General features: G+C 37.8%; 1 protein-coding gene across 2 annotated transcripts in view; it reads right to left on the minus strand.

Moving 5' to 3' along the window:
- Positions 1-7,640: 7,640 nt before the first annotated feature.
- Positions 7,641-22,924, minus strand: part of SMARCA1 (SWI/SNF related, matrix associated, actin dependent regulator of chromatin, subfamily a, member 1) — a 34,371-nt gene continuing 19,087 nt past the window's right edge. Inside the window, exons 18-24 of one of the 2 annotated variants that reach the window (XM_030497148.1) lie at positions 22,803-22,916; positions 20,289-20,411; positions 18,604-18,736; positions 18,081-18,199; positions 17,648-17,860; positions 12,495-12,605; positions 7,641-11,796 (exon numbers count right to left, since the gene is read on the minus strand). In XM_030497148.1, the coding sequence (XP_030353008.1) occupies positions 11,725-11,796; positions 12,495-12,605; positions 17,648-17,860; positions 18,081-18,199; positions 18,604-18,736; positions 20,289-20,411; positions 22,803-22,916 (885 nt within the window). In that variant the 3' untranslated portion in view covers positions 7,641-11,724. The other variant, XM_030497149.1, reaches the window with a different exon arrangement.

Here is a 22,924-nt window from a genome sequence, read left to right on the forward strand (position 1 = left end):
GCTCTTTCCCTCTTCATTAACTGCATGCATTTTCCAGTCACTGAAAAGCTACACAGCACTACGATTTCTTTCTTTAGAATAATTGTTTTGTTATCACAGAATTAATAGTGAAGAGAGTCCAGAATTCTTGATAGCACACTAAATCAAGCCTGGTAGACCAGGAAAATGCCTGTTCAGTGGGCTAAGCCTCACCACCACGCTGTCTGTTCTGTAACAGAGCACAGTCAGCACTGCCGCAGTGGTTGTTGGGGCACTGATGCTGGTGCAGGTATCAATGCAGCCAGACCAAAAGCAATCTTCTCATCAATCCCAGATTCAAATTAACAGGGACACTATAGAATCTAAGACATTATAGACATATGCACTGCTTTTAAATCCTGCATAGCCAGTGAAAAGTAAGTTTTAGATTTCAATTTGGCTTACGTTCCAGCCTCTAAGAATGACCTCAAGCTGAGTAATCAAGATTTAATATTCTCTGTGCTATTTTAGCCTGACTTGAGCACACCTTTGTTTTTGTGAGGTTGAGATGTATGATGAATCTGCAATATGGCACTGAAAAGTAAATTTGTCATTTCAAGGCTCCCCGTCTGATATAAACAGCTTCTCTAAGGATTTGGTATCTAGTTCATAGGACTATTGTTGCTAACACTAGGGCACACACGTGTGATGCAGCCGTCCCTGTGTAACCCAGCCCATGGACCAGCGCAGCCACTGGAACAGGATGGGGGACCTCTGTCTTACCACCAGAGAGGAAATACCTGGACTGATTTTTGTAGTGCTGAAACTCAGCTGTGCCTCATGGTAATTTAGACTGCTATCAAGGATAGAAACCACATGCTTCTTTCTTTACCAGAGACCACAAAACCTCATTTACTCCCCTGATTGTGTTAGCCAATATGAAACAAAGTAATTTTTAATAAAGTGTGCCATGGCAAAGAGAAACTGATACAATCACAGAGGTTTAATAGGATTTAATTCTGCTTCAGATGTGCTAGTTTTAATAAAAAAGGATTGAGCAAATCTAAAATAAATTACACTGAAAGGTCAGGCTTATTGCTTGTACAGTTATGTTAACTCTTCTACAGACACTTTTACAGTCTGTATTTATGAGACCTTTTGATTTTCAGAAGAGGTATAAAATACATCTGCAATTTTCCCATTATTTGCAGCGGTGTTTCTTCTACAAGTGTCATTTCTCAGTACTTCAATACAGATTTCCTTAACTGAAATTTATAAAAAAATGATGAGTTATTTATGGGGTGGTTTTGTTAAATTAGTGAAAATGTGATTCCCAGTGGTAAGTTAAAACCAACTAGAAAAAAAATTTATTAAGGGAATGATGATTCCCATTTGTGCGCCAGTGACACTCATGATTTCTTATTCATTAATCATTCCATTGGCACGTCATTTATTCAATAGGAAGCAAATCAATTACTTATTTTTATATGTAGCTAAAGCCTTGATACTGTGAACTGCTCAGAACAGACATGAATTGGAAAGAACTGTAAACACTGAATCTTATTACAAGGCTCTTTATTAATATTACAGCAGCACCTAGAGACCTTAGCCAAGATTGTAGCCCACTTAGCGCTACCATAACACAGAGATAAATATCCATCCTGGCCCTGAAGGAAGCACACAGCATAAACAGACCTGAGCAGGGGAAAGAGCAGAGAGTCTGCAAAGGAAGGAGCTCGTTGGGGTCACAGAGGAGAGCTAGAAGTGCATGGCAGTGTCCCAGCTCCCAGACCTGCGCTGCCAATCAAAGGCCCATGCTGCTGCTCTCCAGCCCTACCGGGGTACCAAGACCATGTAAATCCCACAGGCACAACCAGGGGCTTTGCAAGCACTCTAACACGTAGCAATCACACTGCTCCAGTCTTGACAAGTTTCTTCCCATTGCCATGACCGCACAAGTCTATCACATGTGAACAGACATTCTCTGTTGTTTCGATGTGTTTTTATGCAACTCAGGTGTACATAAGACTTTGGAAAAAGAACTCATCAGCTCCACATGAATCTTGAGATAATATCTAGACACAACAAGCTCAATTCTCTACAGCCACCACCAGAGAAATTCTGCTGAATTTGATCAAAGAAGCTATTGGACAGAACAGAAAATCCAATCCACTGTTGATATCTGCCTGTACCCCCACTTTGTGAGACCTTCCATACAAGTCCATCAGCAGTGAGCATAGACAAAGCAGGCTGGACTGTGTCATCATATTTAAAAGTAATATTAAGTCTTGGTTCTCTGTGGAGCTCTGATGAAGACTCCTGAGTCAAGCAAGAGTATAGCTCCAGTGGGAGAAGGCTGCATGCAACCATTACTGACAGCTGCAGGACAATGAAGATCTGCCACCACTGCCAAGGACTTCCCCAGGGGCTTTTAAGGGGTTAACTCCAAAACACTGGTCTTTATTTCATTCTGATGAACTCAACAAGAAGTGACTGATGGCCATTACTGCTGAGGAGCAGGGTGATACCTGCTTTTTGCACAGCACAGAGAATTCAACCAGAAATCTGACTGCCCCATAGCTAGGAACATAAGCAGCTATTGTTTGAAATCAGAAAGCCTCAGATTTGTGCTGTGGGCTAAAGTAATCCAATTTCTGTGGTTGGCAGAGGAGATTCTGCAAAACACACATATCAAAGAGCTACACAGGCATAAACATTAGCTTCTTTGCATAGTCTGAGTTATATTAATATGCAAAACAAAGGCATCCTGGGAACACCTGTGAAGCCCCTTGACAAACTCAGCTTAGTTTTATCAACATTTCTGCTTTTGACAGCAAGAAAACTGTTGAGGTAGAGTGGTATCCAGAGTACAAAATCCCGTGTTCAATACACACAAACAAGAGAGCATGTCCATTAAAGAAACAGTGCTTGCAACACAGAAGATTTGTTTAGCTTTTGGGGCTGAGATACGGTCAGGAAATCAGTCCAGATCATGGAACCAGGCCAGAATACCATAAACCGGCTTACCACAACCAAATTGATGTCTGTGTTCCACCTCCTGCCGGAGATTCAGTCTCTTCATAAAACCATTATACCTGTCTTTGCAATTCAAATGAGCTCTGTTATCTAAAGGAAACACTGAGTATCAGAAGTAAACAAGCTCCGCCACAGTATGCAGGACTTGATGCTTTTAATGTCAGAAAAATTATTACACAACCATGCTCTGGTTTTCAGTTGGTTTTAGATGATTTCTTACTCAACCATCAAGCCACTACTTGTAAGGATCCATGGAAAGAAATAGCCATGCTCCCTGGCAGTACAGGAAAGTCATTCCCCCCAACTAGTAGGAGCCCCAGGTGATGGTAAGGACTTCTGATGCGCAGCTCTCCATCAGCATCGGTAGAAAGGTACCTGCACTTTGGAGCAAGGTCAATGGCTTACCTTAACCAGTCTCCATCACTCCCTGACTTTCATAGTCTCACAGATATGGCATTTCAAAGGACTGAAGAAATAGTTATCCCCTTCAGCCAACATCAAGTCGAGGTATCTTTGTCCATAAGGTGAGCAAGAGCCTGAAATCGGCTGAAGTGCTGAATCAGCACAGTGTGGTCATGGCTCTACCAGCACCTGTAATTGAGCAAATTTACACAAAAGGCACAAAATCACAATTAAAAGGATTGTACATGAGAACTTCTCACTGTTCAACCACTCCCATAGGAGATCAGATGGGCATGAGGACCCGTGGTCAGACAGCAAACTTTTACACCCCAGGTTTCTAAGTCAGCATTTTAAGAAAATCCTATTAGCATCCAAGAAATGAATAGACTAACATTATTACTGTGGTTCTGATTCTGCCTCAGGTTCACTACAAAGTAACCTGCAGCTCAATAAACTTTGACATGTTTTCATGTTATAAAAACAAAGACAAAAACTAATTTATTTTACTTTTTACCTCATACATCCCAAATCAATAATTTCACCTATTGATCGGTGACATAAATTCAAAACATTAATTTACATCGAGTACCGTAACCTAATAAGACAGCAACAACTGAATTTGTTGAAATCGATTTTCTTTGTTTCCAACAGAAAATCTTGGGGCCCATAGAATAATCAGATGCTGCACATGGAGCAGTTCGTTAGCAACGAGCATCGCAGAAAGCTACAATTAAATTTGGTTTTGAATATGGAAGGAAAACGTTGAGTCTCCAGGGCTGATGTTTAAGCAGGAGAAATTTCTTGTACCTCTTCCGCATGTGCGTCCAAGCAAGTGTGAATCATGGAATTTCAGCATGTACCAAAATCACTTTGTAATGTAAATAACTAATTTCAGATGTGTACCTACAGAAGGTATACAGGAACACTCAAACATTTTGTTTTGCAAGGGTAGTAGTTATTTGTTTGTTTAAATTCCAGCAACATAATTTTGATGGTAAGTCACTGAAGCAAAATCCCATGGCATAAAGTGATGCCACTTTTTGTGGTGCAGAAGTTGCCTTCAAGCAGAAGTCGAATGCAGATGAATATAAGTCAGCACAGTGCTTGCGGGCTGGCTCTGAGCTCTCCAAGTATTTCACTGAGCACCACATCAGCTCATAACTTAGTTTAAAACTTTGCTATGGGCCTTTTAAGTTGAATATAATGTAATTTTCAGACAGGAAGACCTACTCAAATTGACCCTTGTGGTAATCAGCCAGGTAGCTACATGCTTTGCAGGTACACTTCGTAAGGACTGGCAAACCCTGAGGAGGCAGCTGGGCTGCAGCCCCATCAGGACAAAAACATCAGGCACTGCAAAGAGCGCCTCAGCACTGCCACGCCACCAGCCTCATCCACAGGCAGTGGGATCAGCTCCATCCTCAGATTTCCTCCTTTTAGATCCCGTGGTCTGAATGGGAAAAAGCACGAGCACACTGCAAACAGGGAAAGTAAGAGGAGACAAGCTGACTGTTGCCTTCACAGGCTACGCTCCATCCTGAGGCGCACACAGCTCCAGCGCCTTCGGTGGTAACCCCGATCGCTCAGCAGCATGTTACAGCAGCTGTACTTTAAATTTCAGGTTACTACCAATAAAAATAGATAGGTTCAGCCACCAACCTCCAGTTAATTACAGAGTTTCCCAGCCCAGCTCTCAACCCAGCCTGGCATGGGTGATTGTTTCCAAGATTTAACCTTTTCCCTCCATGTTTCAAATGTCAGAAGAGGAGCCTGCTGCGAGAGCAGAGTTAGCACAATAACTGGGAATTGTGCCAAGACACCCAATCTGTTAATTTGGACAGGTTCCCAAGGAGCCTCCTCATGAAAATATCCATGATGTCAACTGACCCAGCAGGATTTGAAATGTGGCCTGGAAGCAAAGGCTTCTTCTCAACCGAAAGCAGTGTTTTACCAAGCACACCACACATACCTGTGCATCTTCCTGCTCCTTGACCACGCCACTATCCAAACACCAGTCAATACTTGAAAGCAGGTTACAGTAATAACTTGCAACTTCTTGTCTCTTTTTCATTCTCCAGCCTTGCGAGCAGTTCAGCATGCAGAGCACGGCTCCGTATCCAGCTCCAGGACTGGAGTGTCCAGGGACCATGCAGATTCCACAGGGGAGAGCAACAAGTGCCTTCAAAAGGGCAGAAGGGAAGACCAGACAAGCAACAGCCTCCCTTGTGCTGGGGACAATGTACGGACTGAAAATACTAATCCACAGGTTTAAAATGCTGCAGGGCACTCAAGGTTTCCAAGCCCATGAACAGCCTTTTTCAGGGCCAGGACCAGACACAAGTGTCACCTCAAGACAGAAAGGTCAGGGTCAGCCACCAGCCCAAAGGGCTTCTCCTGCCACCCCGAGCAGAAAAGGGACAGGCACAAACCCCATCAGGTTTGTGCCTGATGTGCTCCTTTAGTTTGAAAGGAGCTAACTGCATAAGAGGGGAGATGGTGCGGTGCAGGCAGGGAAGCGCATGCTCATACCAACAGCCATGCTAAGAGATCCCTGCAGCGTTAAGACTTTTGAAGCAGATTCTTGAGTGAATCCCTTGTTTTGCTTTGCTTGTGTGTGTTTGGCTGTCGCCTTATTAAACTGTCTTAATCTCAACCCAGCAATTTTCTCACTTTTACCCTTCCAACTCTCTCCCTCATCCTGCTACCAGGGAGGAGTGAGCAAGCGGCTGTGTGGGGCTTTGTTGCTGGCTTGGGTTAGAACACGACACTGAGATGACAGTACTTCATAGGCAGTTCCTCAAGGTGAATTACAATTAAAAATTTATAACACCGTTTCTTCAAGTAATGAGTTACTATTTGAAAAAAATCTGTATTATATTTCTTATGAAGTGAGGACTGGCTGCTAACAGCATGGATATATTCTTGGAATTTTGTACGAGTTCCATAAAATTCATAAAGCACCAGTGTGCAACACATTTTACACTATCTTCACAAAATCTTAACTACAAATTTTATGAGTCTAAGGACTATCAACCTCAGGATTGTTTCAGTAATTTGAAATACTCAGCATTCAATACACTTTTTATCTTTTCCTAAGCAGAAATGACAAAAGGAAAAAAAACCCCAAAACAACAAAACACACCAATCAAACCTCACAACAAAAAGCCCACAAAAAACCTAAGACATGAGAATCAACGTTATCTAGAAATTCAGTAGGCTGTCTTAAAGTGTGATAGCAGCAGCTCTAAGGAAAGAGAAACAGAAGCCTTAGTGGACTCCGAATCCTCCCCGAAGAATATCCACCTATTAAGCCTGAGAAGGAAGACACATAATGAATGCCATTTCCCAAACCGCTGAGTGGAATTTGAGACTTTGTGGCCTTCAGCTGTGTGCACCTAATTAACAAATGAGAAGATAAATTAAGATGACTTTTCAGGCTGTTTTCTTATGGCAAGAAACGGCCATGTAGAAACAAAAAGGTCTGCTCCCTGAAAAAGGTGTCTGTAGCCTGACCTTCCCAAAACCACTGAATGCATACACTGAGAACATGACAATACCAAACTCCACAGCTACTGACTAGCTCTGCAGACAGAATCACTGTTCCCATTAGAAGCTCTGACGTTTGAACAGAGCATCCTCTCCAGAAGAGCTGGCATCAAATTCACTGTGAAGCAGACAGAATTGCTACCAGTCAATGCCAGGACAAATTGGTGTTCCGGAGCTCTGTATCATCTCTCCTTTTTTTATAGGGGGTCACCCTGAGAAAAAAAGCAGAAAACTGAGCATTCATTTAGGGCAAGCACCTCTCCAACCAGAATACCCAGCACATCTATACTAGGGATCAGCAGCTGCAGTGATGAAATTCCTGGGCCCTACCGTTCTGTGTCTCTAGACTTAAGATCTAAAGTATTTATTTTAGTAACACACCAGAGGTATGGAATAACACAAAACCAGTAGTATACTTTAATACAGGATGAACATACATTGAACCATACCATACTGAGAGACAACACAAGCGAGGCTGTCACAAGAATACAGGTACTACTAGTGTTTTAGATTACAGGAAATTAGGAAGTTTGAAAGCAGATGTGGAACTGCCACACACCCTCCCCTTACGTTCAAGCTACCAGTCTGAAGGTTATGAGAGGTACAAGAGCAACCAAACAAAAATCACATTATTTTGAACAGTATCCAAGGAGATGGGCCCATCTGTACCAGAAGGATAATTACCAGAAGACAGCAGGTTTATATTAACTTTTATTGTCATGTATGTACAGCTTAAGAAACAAATCTCACTTCGAAAAAGTTCAGAAGTTATTTTTCAACAACACGATGTAGACATACCTTTGAGGCAGCAAATATTACTCCTATTAAGGCTCTTATGAAAGGATGAATATCATGCAAATGCATTTAAAGAGTACATTACATTTAAAAATATGCAAACCAAGTTCAACTAACTCTGTCAGAAAAAGAACATATCAAACAGTATAACTGTGACCCACCAAAGCATTTACATACATGCTTGAAGCTAAGTACATGGACTAGATAAACTTAAGTAAAAGGTAACAACTGTCAAGCTATCTTAACCAGATCGGAACTAGAGTCAGTGATCAATCCCTTCCAACATCACAAGTGCCAACATCTGCACCAACCACAACATTTTACATTCACACACACTGCTGCCGACTGCAAAATTCCATATGCTTTTTCAACCTGTAAGGCCCACCCTTTTTAGCTTTGGCATTAATTTTTGATCACTGAAAGCACCTAATCCTGCCACTGAACCTGGGGAAGAGGTATACACAGAGAGCCCCTGCATCACAGCAGTGCACAGCAGGAGCTGCACAACAGAAGTTACTTCCATCAGACATTTAGAAAGCTTCTGATTAATTTCCCTATACTGCACTCCCTTGCTTATGATCTCCAGGACTGAAAGCTGGATTGTTTTTAAACCATAACCAGCATTAGCACTAAATCAAACAAGCAATGCTAATCTACAAGAGAAAACTCTTACTTAATATTTTAGTATAGTAACGCTACTTGTGCCAACAGTATCTATAGATGGCCTAATACTACCATCAGGGAGAAGCTTCACTCCTTCTCTATGTTATTATAATAACTGAAATTAAATATAATGAAGATGGTCAGCTGTGTGACTTTGTCATCACTAACAAAATCAAAGGACTGATTATTTGAAAGTGATGAATATGTGAAAAGAAAAAAGAATACAACTGTTGTGACCTCTCCCAGGATGGAAAGTTGCACTGCCTGATGTGTGAAAGGTGTTAGATTGCTTTTTATTTTTCAAGCCTAATGCTAACACAATCCAGTTTTGGTTGTCTACTCAAAGGAAAAGAGAAATTCTTTTCAAAATTTTATATATGTAATTTTTTTTGGCAACTCTCAAATTGCCTGAAGGCCCAGACTTTCCAGAAGTTTTGCATCACATTACATTCAGTGCTTACAAATTTCTTACAAACAGTATTCCTCATCTAAGAAAATATTAGTTAAAAGTAGGAAGACTCCTTTACTTGAGTCCATCTAATTTTGAGTCACAGCAGCATATCATTTAGACACTGCTAGGCACATACTGTGTGTATATCTGCAACCAGAAGAATGAAAAAGGAAAAGAAAGATCCATTTTACTTTAATCCTGACCAGCAGCTGTTAGCAATTTTCTTTAGTTATCACTGTGGGACATGATGGATGGGAAGACTCAATATGCTGAGGAACTAGTATATAGCATACAAGTGCTCTCAAGGACTGTTGTTCAACAGCACATTCAGTTTAACTAGGAACTACAGACTCGAAGAGATAACAGATAGTTCCTGGGAGCATCTATCATTCTTCAGAGAAGCTGTCTGATCAAGAGGATAATATCTAGAAGAACAATTCCATGATCTTTTGCTATATAGCTAGTATATCATGTCATTGAATGAGGAGAAGAGTGAACATTAACTCAGGTGGTAACTCAAACCAAGAAATCGGCATAAAAGAACACATTGAGATATTACCATTTTACGATGTTTCATACACTTTGCAACACAGAGAAACTGGACACACAAAAACGTGCACGTCAAACAAAGCTAATCTACAATAAACCAAACCAGAATACACTTATTTCAAGACTTAAACATTAAAATATTCACCTGATGCTAAATAGGAGCAATGGAATAAGGTCTAGACCTACCCATATAGTTCAATAAAGATTCAACTGGCTCTTCCAGCCTTTATTTCCCACCTCTTCTTAATTGATTTTATAATTTCAGGCTAGAAACTTACTGAATGACATGGGAGCCAAAACACAAATGTAAATAAGGCATCTTCCTCTCTCTATTAATAGCAATGCTCCAGGGACTTGTGATTATATATGTATGTAGCTGCACAGCCTTTTTCCAGCCCATAATTAGATGGGACGTCCTTCTCCCAAGGATAAAGCAGGATGTCAACTACTCCAATACCAAAAATTCTATTTGAAAAGACAGCCTTCTTTTCTGAGCAGACCTCTCCCATCTAGGTTGCATACTCATTTCAAAGTATGCACTGACACCCATCACTAACCTTCTCTCTGAAAGTTGTGCCCCATCATTATTAGATGAAGCTCTCATCAGATGAATCTCAACAGATGAATACCCTTTTTTATGCTACAAGACTCACAAATTAAAGCCCAGTGAAATAATTAATAACCTGGTCCCCAGACAAAAGCTCCGTTCCAAAATACAAAATCAAATCATTCATCTTTCAAAATGCTCAACCAAGTCATCACACCCATTTGCCCCAAACCTTAAACACAGACTACCTAAAAAGGCTGGGAATTACTCATCAAGCTTACAGAGATTAATCCCATAAAACTTCAAAAGACATTCCAATATATTTTAAGTGATATAAAAGAATATGGGCAGAACTCTGTCCTAAGACTCAAGAACTTTATAAGAAATTCTGCACTTTACAAATACAGAAGAAGGTAGCAAATGCAAAATGTGAAAATACCAAGAGTTTAAAGAGGTTTTTTTCCCCATCTCAAAACAACTCAAACCACGGAAGGAAGCAAACTGTACTAGAGGAAATTTACAATTAGTCTTCAAGGGAAGTACCATGTAAAGCACACTGCATTAATCTAGACTTGACATTATAAGGGCATGTCTCACTGTAGCAAGGTCCATACTAAACACCAGATCAGAGACAGAAGATTAAAGTAAAACATTAGATGTCACTGTCACTTGTTCAAACTGATCTGGAAGGCAGAGACTCCAAGGTGAGTAGAAACTATAAACCTGCTTAATAAAGGCCATTCTTTGTCTCTTCCAAAGTCAAAAAGTCATACATCCAACACTTTCATCCCTTCATTAAAATAGAAATACTAAAAAGGAGCACTCCATAACATATCCCCATTGCTTCCGACTGACATGGTGAATCAAAAGTAAAAGCAGAAAGTTAGCAGAGATAATTAGAGCCAACAAAGATCTTTTAGCCGCAAGCCAGCAGAGCTGAGCAGCCTACCAACCAGAAGATGAATTATTTCGTTTGTTTACTTAAAAAATAAGTTGTTAGTTGACTACTTCTGTTTGTTAGGCATAGGAAAGTTTCTCGTCTAGAGGTCATTCCGAAAAACACCTCACCCCTGTGTTTTCAGCATGTATGAAGCCCAGCAGAAACCACTGACAAAGAAGAAAAAACACCCAAAGTATAAGTATTTGCTGGCTTTCCTTTTGACCCACTCAGAGAAAAATGTCAATTTAATGCTGAGAGCAAACAAGGATGTCAGTCTAATTAGATTTTTTTTGTTCTGTCATGCTCCTGATCCTAAGTACTCCTCTGAAAATAATCTGATCAATGATGAAGGCACAATTATACAAACCTTAACATTCATTCTAAATGTAGCTATGCAAAAAAGGGAGAGAGGGTAGGGAAAACAAAGGTGAAGTATATTTCTCTTGAAATAAGTCAGTTTATTTTCCAACAGCCATATAAATTAAAATATGAAACAACAATAATACAGCTATAGAATCTAGGTTTTCTTTCAAAGCAGCAGGCATATAAAACATATAAAAGCTAAAACCTCAGCACAAGCTTCAAAAAAACAAGGACTGAGTGAATTTTTGCCGAAGACATGAAACTCACAAAATTACAGTACACAAAAATACTGGAATGCATAAGATATAAAGCTACACATTTTAGGTAAAGAAAGACACTGTAAAGTATACAAACTCTGCAAAATTAAACCGGGGGATTTGGGGGAGTACCATGATTACAAAGAACTTGGCAATTAATACTTGTAGATGGAGAGAAGAATGTGGCAGTTTTACATTTAGCATTCAATTTTCAGGTTTACGACTTCACTTTCTTAGCATCTTTTTTTCCAGAGTTCTCAGTAGCCAAATCTGCTTTTCTCTTCTGTGACTGAAAAAAAAGGGGAGGCGGGGGGAAGCAGAGAGAGAGAGAAATTTATAAATTCAAGGAAATGGTGGCATTATATAAAAGAAAAATAATTTGACATACTTCACTAACTATTCAAAAAGAAGATGAGGGACTCCAATGTACTACATATTTCAATTCAGCTTGGTAGGATGTGATGAAAGTGCAAACAAAAATCCCAGCTTTAGACATTTAATTCCACTTCCCTTTCTATCTTTTTGAAATCACAAGGTCTTAATGGTACAGGTACCACACATATCATGAACTGGATTACAAGATCAGGACCTTGACTTATACACAATTCTGTTCTAAACATTACAGCTCTTTAAGATAAAAGCACTTATTTCTTCTTCCAGGAACTACTATGTGGGGGAGGAATAACAATCAGATTAAATTAAAGGAAACATGATGTAGTATGTAGGCAGAAAGAGGGCAGTGCTATATTTTCTTAAAGAGTATTCCTCTGCTGCTTAAATAAAAGACTCTTATTGGGAGGGCAAAGCCCAAAAATACTATGAATTGAGAATTCCTACATGAAAAACTAGGAAAGTTGTGAACAGACAAATATTTCAATTTAATATTTCAATTTAAACCAATTAGTGGATACAATTATCTTTTGCCTTTTCTAACAAAAGAATTGAACTTCACCCCACTAGAAGTAAACTAAGTGCTGTTAAACATACTGCTGTAACTTTTGCTCCTCTCTTCTTCTTTTCAGCTCTTTCTTTTTCCTCAATTTCCATGTTTTCTTTTTCTATTAATGATATGAGAGTATTGCAGCGTCTCTGAAACTCCTAAGGAAACAGAAAACATCAAATTCTCTAAATACATCATACAAATTATCTAATTTACATAAATATATTGAAAATTCCTGAATTACAACATACTTACGCTTTCCAAAACCTTTCAATATTCACCTACTGGTAAGATTAGCTTAGTTATTGTTCATCTGTCTTACCTTAGTGCAATTTTCTTTACAAACAGGGAGAGATATTTACTACGATATTCAAATTCCTGACAAGAAGTTTTCAGGATTGCCTGTATCTTCCAAACTGACACCCCAAGATCTTTCATCTTGTTTTGATGAAGCAAATTATAGCCTGCCAGCATACTATGCCAGGTTTTAGTAAAAGAGGTCTCCAAGTACATCTTTAAAGCAGAGACAAAAGGGAATTTGTCTTAAAAAGGAATCCCATCTTAAGCAATACTTTTCTGCAGCACACAGACTAGTTTTCTTGTGATAAGACATCGTAGAGCTCTAAAAAAACTAGTTCAGTCTTATAATACGAATTCACTGTTGTATTTTTAAGTCAAACAGCACCCAAAAGTAGAAGGCCCTAAATACTTCTACCATTCAAGACTTCCAAGTCACCTGAAATTGATTAAATGTCAAAAGGTCATTTATACATTAAAAAATACTTCAGTATGTTCTATGTACATTGAGAACAGTAGTTCCATAGGGTTTCTTTGCAAATCTAAGCAGGAATCTTTTTCTCAGGAAAAAAGATGGAAAATATGCCTTATCTCTATTAAATTTTAATGAAGCAATTTGTTGAACAACAAGCTATCCTAGAATTATCTAATAGCATAAATCTTAACCTACAACTGGTCCATTTGCAATGAAGTGAACAGGTGACCTTTTCTGCCTCAGAATTAGTCCCCATTTTCTCCAGCATCTGTAACCTGTATATTGCTTTCAACCATCATGTAACATGATGGATAATGATGCAGCCTGCATACTTTCTTGATCCTGAATGTTATGAAACAGTCAAGCATATGACTCATCTTTGAGATATTAATACCCTCCTCAAGCTTAATCACACTCCTGAAGTTCTGTGGTTTCCACAGATTCCTCTATGAAGGATGCTCCATGGCCATGGATGAAATCCAGAATGGACACAGAGAATCCTGCCACCGCCATGAGTATTTCTTACCACAAAAGCAAGTTTCTTCAGGACATTTTCTTTTACAACTTCCTACTGGAAACCTTTGCAGTCTGATACATACCATTTTGCAAACAGAGTATTATAAGGAGTCATTCCTACCACATGCATTGAAAAAGTAACTCCACGCTCCCCCCCAGTACAGGTTCAACCATAAATTAGGGTGCCACGCTTGTGCCCTGGAATGTGACAGTCCTGGCTGGAGCTAAAATACTTCAAACCAACAAAAAAAAAAAATAATCTTCAAATTCCATCCACACAACAGTTTTTAGATAAAAGGCAACAAGTCTGAGAAAACTTTTCAGTGCAAGCCATCCCAACATACATTGCATCTGCAAACAAATGAGAACCTCTAACCCAAACCCTACACTCTATAGCTGAAGAGATGATAAGAAGTAAAAGTAGTAGAGAGATGATTGTCTGTACATCACAAGCACTTTACATCATTTAGATTGTGTACATTGCACTCAAAGACTTAGGAGCTGTAGGTGAAGACTGATAACAAGCTGTTCCATAATAACAATCAGCTATATCCTTTCTAGTATATGAGAAACTAAGTTTGTTGTTAAATTCAAGGCAAGCAATTAATCAGAAAGGACTAAGAAAATAACCTTGATTCATTTGCCTAAGCACTAAGAAAAATCCTCCTCTTTCCTGCGGGAAAAATACTTGCATAAATACATGCATTTATTAAAGCGTACAGGTTCATGGTTAGGACAATCCAGATGGAGTACTCCAGAACATCTGCTGCGGACAGAGGATGGACTCAAAAACAATTTTTCTCTTGGAGAATCACAGAAGCAGTTGACAGTGAGATGTGACATGCACAACAGGTTTCTTCTACACCTACCATCAGAAAGAATCTGCATGACAAACCCTGCACCGAGCTACTGAAATTTCAATATGGACTGATGCATTTCATTTTTATTACTATAAAAACATACTTTAGAGTTTAAAATGCTGGCACCTTTAGAGATGAGATTTTATTCAGTGGGGCCTGCTACTTTTCTCTTTAGGATGGAAAGAGACAAAATGTACTTTGCTCACCCTTCGTACTTCACTCACCCTTCATAGCTATAAAGACTAGCATTGCAACAAGATGGGAGCATTGAACCATCACCTTCTGTGTGACTGAAGGCAGAAATGCTGACCTGGGAGTGAAAGTAGTCCTAAGCTCTGTCAACAGGCCCATATATCCCTGTATTCACAAAGGAGTCATTTGTCTTACACTGGGTAGGGTTTGCAGAAAGCAAAATGAGAATGTTCATAATTTATGCCTTCAGAAAACAGATACATGATTCACTACTGCCATGATATTTTGCATTCTTCCGGCAAGGACAGAAATAAAAGAACAATAATGACTAAACTTAAAAACGTAAACCTCTGGGCCTGGTTAAAAAATTAAAAATTTGGCCATTTAGGTGCTCTCAATCTCTTTGAAAACTTACATTTTGGGTAAACCATCTGGTTTTGGAATAAATAAATGAAGCAGAATTGTTGTTTTACAAACAGAAATATTCAGAAGGAGAAGAAACAGCAATAAGATGGAAGATGAATTAGCTAGTTATATGGAATTGAAGAGACATCTAGTGGTTAGTAGAACAAAGTTTTCCCAAAGAGCCTGCAAATCCTTTTCAGAATTATTCTGCCATTTCTACCTTGTTTCGTATCAGTTTGATTGAAAACGTGAATTTCAGTATTCTAAGAAGTTTTACCCACTTTCACTGAATTTACTATTTATGCCTTTATAAAGACTTGTATTTATACTTGGTTCATCATTCTTGATACCCAAGTGGACTTTCCAGCACATTTCTGCATAAAAATTACCAAACTAGTGCAAAAATGGACCCACAGAAATTCATACTTCCACAAATGTCAGGATATTTGAATACATAAAATACATCAGCGGTTGGTAGTTATGAACTTTGAAACCATACATATCATGGCAATATAAAACACTTAAAATTAAATGCGCATTGAAAGGGAAAAGATTACTTTCGCTTGGTATTTCATACTATTCAACCGTTGCAATAGCAGAAAAAACAAAATATTAATGAATAGACTTTTAAGAGAAAATGTAAGCCAAAAGTTTCGCTATATCCCCAGTGCCTCAATTTCAACATTAGACACCACAGAACACATTCCTACACTTTAGCAATAATTCCCATCTCCTTTAAAGAAGAAAATTACACAGAACATAAGGATCTGCAAGATTTCAATCAAATACTTAACTCTACTCAATTATAGTTGCCTAACTATATGGCAACTAATATTAAATGTTGAGCTACATTTTAATTTCTAGTACCCATTTCTATGATTTACTTCAATGGATTCCTCCATAGACAATTTAAAAGAAACTTCCTAACAGACTAAATATTAGAGGTTTCTCTCTTTATGGACATAATTTAAAAATACAGTATTTCTTCAAACAGACATTTTAGCAAGTAAAGCCTGTAATTCTTTCTAATTGAGGGCTCACCGCTGCACTATCCAGAAACACTTTAATTGCTGAAATATCAAGCAGAAATTGTATTGCATAATTATAAGTAGCACTGGGAAAAGAAAATGTTCCCACCTGTTCAAATACACATTTAAAATATTTTACGTTTTATTTATTCTTGGTACTGTACCCAGAACTCTGAAAGAACATTTTATATACAAATCCTGAAGCCAGGAAATGAAGACAGTAAACAAGAAGGCACAGTGGTTCTGCAACTGTTACACTAAACTACTAAAAAATCCAGATTTATATATGAAATTACATTTAAGTTACATGATTGCAACGTAGCATTTAATTTGCTTAGAAGACAATGGGGAGAACCTATAACAGCTGTATAAGGGACAGTGTGCTCCACTCCTTTGTATCAGCCAAGAGCAATGTGGTTTTGTATTCAAGCAGACAAAAAAATGCTCTCACTCATTGCAAGTGAGTAAGATAAAGTTATTTCCAGTATAATTAAAAAAAACCCAACACATTTTTCCCATATAAATACATCCACATGAAAATGCACCTGTTTCTTATGTAAGGTGCACAGACTTACATTTTACTCCTAAGAAAAAGGAACTGAATCAGGGAGATTCAAGCAAACATTCCAGAGCAGAGCTAACAGCTTTTTATCATTAAGAGAGTCCCATATTCTGAGGGTGGTACCTACATAGCTTATTATTTGCAACCACCAAAGCTTCTTCAGCACACTAACGTGTTATCACTTCCCACTTAATGACTAAAAAACAAAACAAAAAACCACACAAAATTTGAAAGGATGGCTCTGCTCTTCAGACAGAGGAGGGACAAAAAATACAACTAAAATTCAGAGTACTAGTCTACTTGCCATCAAACTTGTATTATATTCTCTAAGTATTAACAAAATCTTCAGAACAGTATGAAAAAAGTTTAAGCACTTGCATGTGATAATTCTTATTCACTACTACAAATGCTTCAATGATTCTTACATGAATCATTAATTTCCTCATGCTTTTAGAAATAAAGTACCAATATTAGAAAAAGAGTATATAATTAAGATGTTTTCAGGCTTTAATATTGTCCATTAACTCTGAAACGCAGTCATATTTTAAGAGACATTGTTTCATAAAACTTTTAGTTTACAGTAAATGTAACATGGATATTTGTAAGGATAGTCTACCCCTGCATTAATCACTTTGGATTACATGAGACCTCAGCCTGGCAGGTTTCCTGATCTGTTTGTTTCAGCTGTATTGTGGTGTTTGCTGTACTAAGGGAAAAGGTTACTTTATTAAAAACTAGAAATGAGAATAAAAACCAAAGTTAATCTTTCAGCACTTGTTTCCTAGACTCCAATATTCTGGTACAAATCCAAATTTTATGTGATGGTGCTTGATATAATGACTTAGTCCACATAACTGATACCTACCATGGCAGTTCTGGATTTGATAAACCAGTCAAATCTGAACTGAGGAGCATTGCGCACACACTGCCTTAGTTCCTCGTACACATTTTCTTTGTCAAAGCCCATCTTGTGCAACATGCATATCAAAAATCTGTCTTCCTCTTCTGTGTAGTTTTTCCCTTTGTTTGTTCCATACTGAATACGCAGCTGATGAAAAGGTGCTTTATACCTTGCAATCTGAATGCAAAACAAAAATAAGGACTATTAAATATACAATATTACATCGACTTGTTACATATTAGTGTAGATTACTGATACATCGTATACGCTATACAAAAACGTTAGAACTCACATCCCCAACTATTCCTTTTCTGAAGGAATTTGGAACAAGTCAGCTGCAAAACAAAACAAAAAACCAAACACAAACACAAAACAAATATAACCCTGCAATGATTACTTTGGCATCGAGGGCTTTCTTAATACTGATCCTCCGCTGAATTCTTGCCTCTCCTCGTTCAATTTGAGCCATAATCCTCTCGATGTCCTGTAGTTCATTACAACGTTCCCAGAAAACAGCTAAAAATGCAAAAGGTAATTTGTGAAATGCAAAGTTTTTTGTGTAAATACAAAAAAAATGAAGACACAGTGTACTAGCTAAAATAACATATATACTCACAGCATAAAGAAGAATGTTGCCACTATAAGGCAACTTCATGATTCTGCAAGACCATGTTGTCAATGTAAATTAACTATGCCAAGTTCCAAATTTTGACTAAGAAGGGATGAAGGCAGCTGAAGGTGTATTTATATGCTGCAAATTCAACCTAATAGAATTAAATCTTCTGAAAAGAAACCGTCATGAACTTCAAAATATTATTCTTACATAGATCCAATTCTACATCTTGTAATTTTAAAAAGAACATGTAGCAAAAATGATGGTGATGCCACGTTAGTAAGAAACATCTCAAAACATCACAAACCTGAATACTCGATGACCTCTTCAGGTGACTTTCCTTCCACCTCACGGGCAATATTGTCTATATCGTCACGGCCATATTTCTCATTAGCTTTAATAAACTGGTTAAAGTCTCTCTTATTCCAGTTTGTAAAACCCTGTGAGCAGCAAGAGGTCAAGAAGACATTACCAGGTAGAAGGGAAACATTTTGCAAATTTTTGTCTTATGCATGTATTATTTGCCACAGTTGGCAATGCCTCTGCCATGTCACATAATTACAGTGGTTAATGCTCTTTCAGGATTTCCATAAACTTGTACTATCCAGAGTTTATTACTGAATCCTTAATAGTCTAAAGAGTTATTTCTGAGCATGACTCCACATGCATTAGTAAGAAGTCTTTAGTCTTCTTTCCTTTTAAACTTTTTATGTGGTATTTCACCAAAGAAACAAGCTCAGTGACAGGTTACTGTAATTTTAAGTCACCTTTCAGCAGATACAAGCAACAAATGTCTTTGGAGTATAGGCTGCAGCAATGCAAGTGTCATTACAAGTTCTTAGAGTAGTGCAAGTATCTAAAGCAAGAGCTCCTACTTTGAACATTTACAAACCTTGAACCAGACAAACAGTTGGATGAAAGCATAAGTATGTCAAGAAATGATCTCTAGTCCAAAAAGCTGCAATCAGATGGAAACTCTACAGCACTGTCAAACAGAAAATTTGTTATGTACTGAAGAAACGAATCCAAAACTGAACAACAGTTAAGTGAGATGCAATGCACAAAAACATCATCCAAGAATGAGACATTACAATTTAAAGACAGGGAAAGGAGAAAACATCAAGAACAAACAAACAAACAAACAAGAAAATCACATGCCCGAACAAGTGATTTGTAGTGCACTGAGTTTCTTTCATCACAGAAATACATCTACAAGGAACTCTGTCAGTTCTCCAGCTTAATAAGCTCACTCCACAATTAGACAGCATCTTTACAAGAAGTCAACATATACAAGTATTTCTCTTTAATCATTAACAGCAGTATTGCCATGTATATCAGCACCAGCTTAAATACTTCCTCCACTATAAACAGGTGAAAATAACAGTCAAATAGTGACCTTGCAAATTTCTTCTCGAGGTACATTACCTCCAACTCTTTTACAGGAAGTTTCCTGAACCAAAAAATCCTGTTACTTTGAGACACAACTTTCTCCTTAACATTTAGCTTTTAATAAGCCTACTCGGCAGGATAACGGTCCAAAAAGCCAAGAAACTAGCTAGTGACAGAGATTCAGTCCCAGTATAAAAGCAACATGATGCCCAGTACCTCAACTGGTACAAAATTAATGGATGTGACATGTCTTATGCATCTCTGTAAATAAAGTATATGTTGATAGAGGCTTGAGCTCTCTGATTAAAACCCTTTTTGATAAGAAAACATGCAAGGTAGATACATATAGGAGAAACCCACTGAGTGGATCCACTATACAAGTCCTTGCCTCAGAAATGTTGCAGATGTTCAAGGAAATAGTATGTGACTAAGAAACTTGTTCAAGGACAAGAAAGGTCCCTCAAAGCAAAACCAAGCAAATCATTACATTTCTTCTTTCTGTAACATCAGTGTAGCTTTCCTGTGCATATTTATCATTATTAATATTTATATTCCATACTATCAAAAATATATGATGAAATACTTCAGCTGTTTTTATTTTACCTGTGTTAGAAGCTTTTCTTTCTCTTCAGTTTCCTCAGTGTTCAGAGGCATAGACTCATCTATCTTCTTTTGTTCCTCTTTTTGTACCTGAGCTGCATTTGGGAGGTCAGGATTCCTGGGGACCTAAAATCAGGGGTATCAATAAGCAGTAGTGCAGCAACATTATTAAACATTACACACTTTTATGTCAACCTTGGTTTACAGTTTATAAGCACGTTAGATATGATACCATCCACACCCTCTAAGCATTTGTTTTCACGGAACAAAACCAAGCAAAACAAAATTAGCGCTCCACACCTTGGCTACCCTGAAGAAACCAAACCACCATAAAAATATTTATCTACAAAACTGTTCTAAAATTGAAAATATCCTCTGAGAGTATCAAATACTGTCATTCATCTATGCTTGTTCCTTCTTGTGTCACAAGCTCTTAAAGTTTCATCTTCACCTGTAAGTAACAGAAGGGTCCTATTTATTTTTCTCTAAGAAACTTCAGTGAGAAGCACTGTATAATACATGTAAATGGTATTAAATACTATTAAATATTAAAGCACTGATCTGTACAAGTTACCAAATTGTTTTGCCTAGATTCAGACCTTATTGCTTTAACCCTTCCTGCCAAAAATCAGCCTAGATTTTGTCAAACGTTATAATTTTGTTATGCCCTGTATCCACCACTTCTACACACCATGACTTAGGGATATTGTGAGAAGCAGAGCCTCACCTAGTGTCAGCTGTCACAGCTCACTGATTTCAGTGGCACTTTTCCTCAACTAAAGATCTGCTTTCTTACATCCAATAGTTTGTAGTTCATGACTACAGTGAAATACTAAGTTCTGCCAGGTTTACTATAAAGCTATGCACACTGCTAAAGTAAGGACCAGAGAGACATCATGATGAAAACAAGGCCTAGCAATATTTTATCTGTCCCTCTCCACACTGACACCAATTTAACATCCGTGATCTTTAAACCATGTATTGCAATTCCATGGCACATAACAGCAACAATTCAGGAAACCAGCATCCAGTAAAGATTTTGCAGACCTTACGTATTTCTGCAGCAGAAGGCAAAGGAAGTTAAGAGCTGTTTTTAATATCTGGCTAAGAATTTTCTTGGCTTTGGTGGTTCAAGTTAAGACTGACACATAAAGCTTGGCTTCTACCTATTTGATACCTTCTGATGTTGTTTATGGCAGTCTTAAGAGAGTTTTAATAAACTCTCTTCAGATGGAAAGCTCTACTTCCATTTCAAAGCAGGAAAAAAAACCTTAATCACATTTATCTCTTTCACCACCAGTGAACAGTCATACTAAGTTTTTAAGATAGCAAGTATTCATGTTTGACCTATCCAGTCTGACAGATTTCATTAACAGGACTGAAACACCTCTCTTTTTACAGGCATGTTGTCAACATCAGCAATTCCCTCAGACTTATCTGTTGGAGCATTAATTGAATAATTTCTTTCCCTAAGCTAATTATACTTCCTTTAATTCTTATCTTAATCTTATCCTTCCATCCACATAAAATTCTTCTTGCTTCAGACTAGATTCTAAGACACCTTCTGCTTTTCCTTAAAAATACATTTTCCTAATATTAATTCTACTCTTTGGCAACACCAATTTCCTATCTGTTGCTTTGTATGACAAGTTTACACTCTCCAACACATTTTATACGTGACTTTTTGCTGCAATCTGCCATGAAACATGAGGCTTTTCGAAGTAAGTTACTGGAAGCAGGGGATCCATTTGATTTACTCAGCCAATACTGGCACAAGTAATGAAAAGCAACATCAAAACAGAATCTGGGTTCAGTGCTTGTCCAGTATGCCAGCAGGGAAGCAGGAGAAATTTAGCTAAGGCATAACAGGAAAAGAAAAATAAGGTAAGTCTGTTGTCTGATTTTCTTTTTGTAGTAGTAATACATTCAGACTTCTCCACACCTTCAAACATTTTATATTGCAGCAAAATGCAAGGAAAATTGATGTCACTTTACTTACCTTCATATCAACATAAAGTCAACTCCAATATTACCTTAAGTTACTTTCTGCCTTTCTGCACAAGATATACAAAAGCTCTCACAAAAAAAAGAAAAAAATCATATCCTGGAAAGCGATCTTATATTTGCCAAAAATAATTTTTCCCCTCAGATGACTTTTGGTTTTGAGGAGACGTATATGAAGTATCAGAACTGTATTTTTTCTACTCTATTTTATTGGCAGGAAACCACCACAAAACACAAAGCCACACAGATAAGAAGTTTTTAATGAAGGAAGGAATTGCAGATTACTTTTTCTGTTCCACTGTGGAACAGAAACAGGAGAATGGGGGTTTTAAGCTATTTCGTTCACAATGAGAAGCACTTTGCAAAAAAATAAGACCAGAATAATACATATTTTTCAGCTGCTGTCTCATTTATTCCTTTAGCTACTGTCAGGGTTGCAGTAAATCCGTAAAGAATAATACAAATACATTTCACTAATTTGAAGAGGAAAAAAAAACAAACCAAAAGCATTACCTTATATCCTATAGTCTTACGATAATACAGAATTTCTTTTTCCAGAAGTTCAAATAACCGTGGTGGGAAAAACTGGAAATCCTGAATATTTGGTTGTTTTGGAGGTCGTGGAGCCTTAAAAA

This window comes from Strigops habroptila, chromosome 9, assembly GCF_004027225.2.
Source record: "Strigops habroptila isolate Jane chromosome 9, bStrHab1.2.pri, whole genome shotgun sequence".
In the NCBI taxonomy this organism is placed as follows: Eukaryota; Metazoa; Chordata; class Aves; order Psittaciformes; family Psittacidae; genus Strigops; species Strigops habroptila.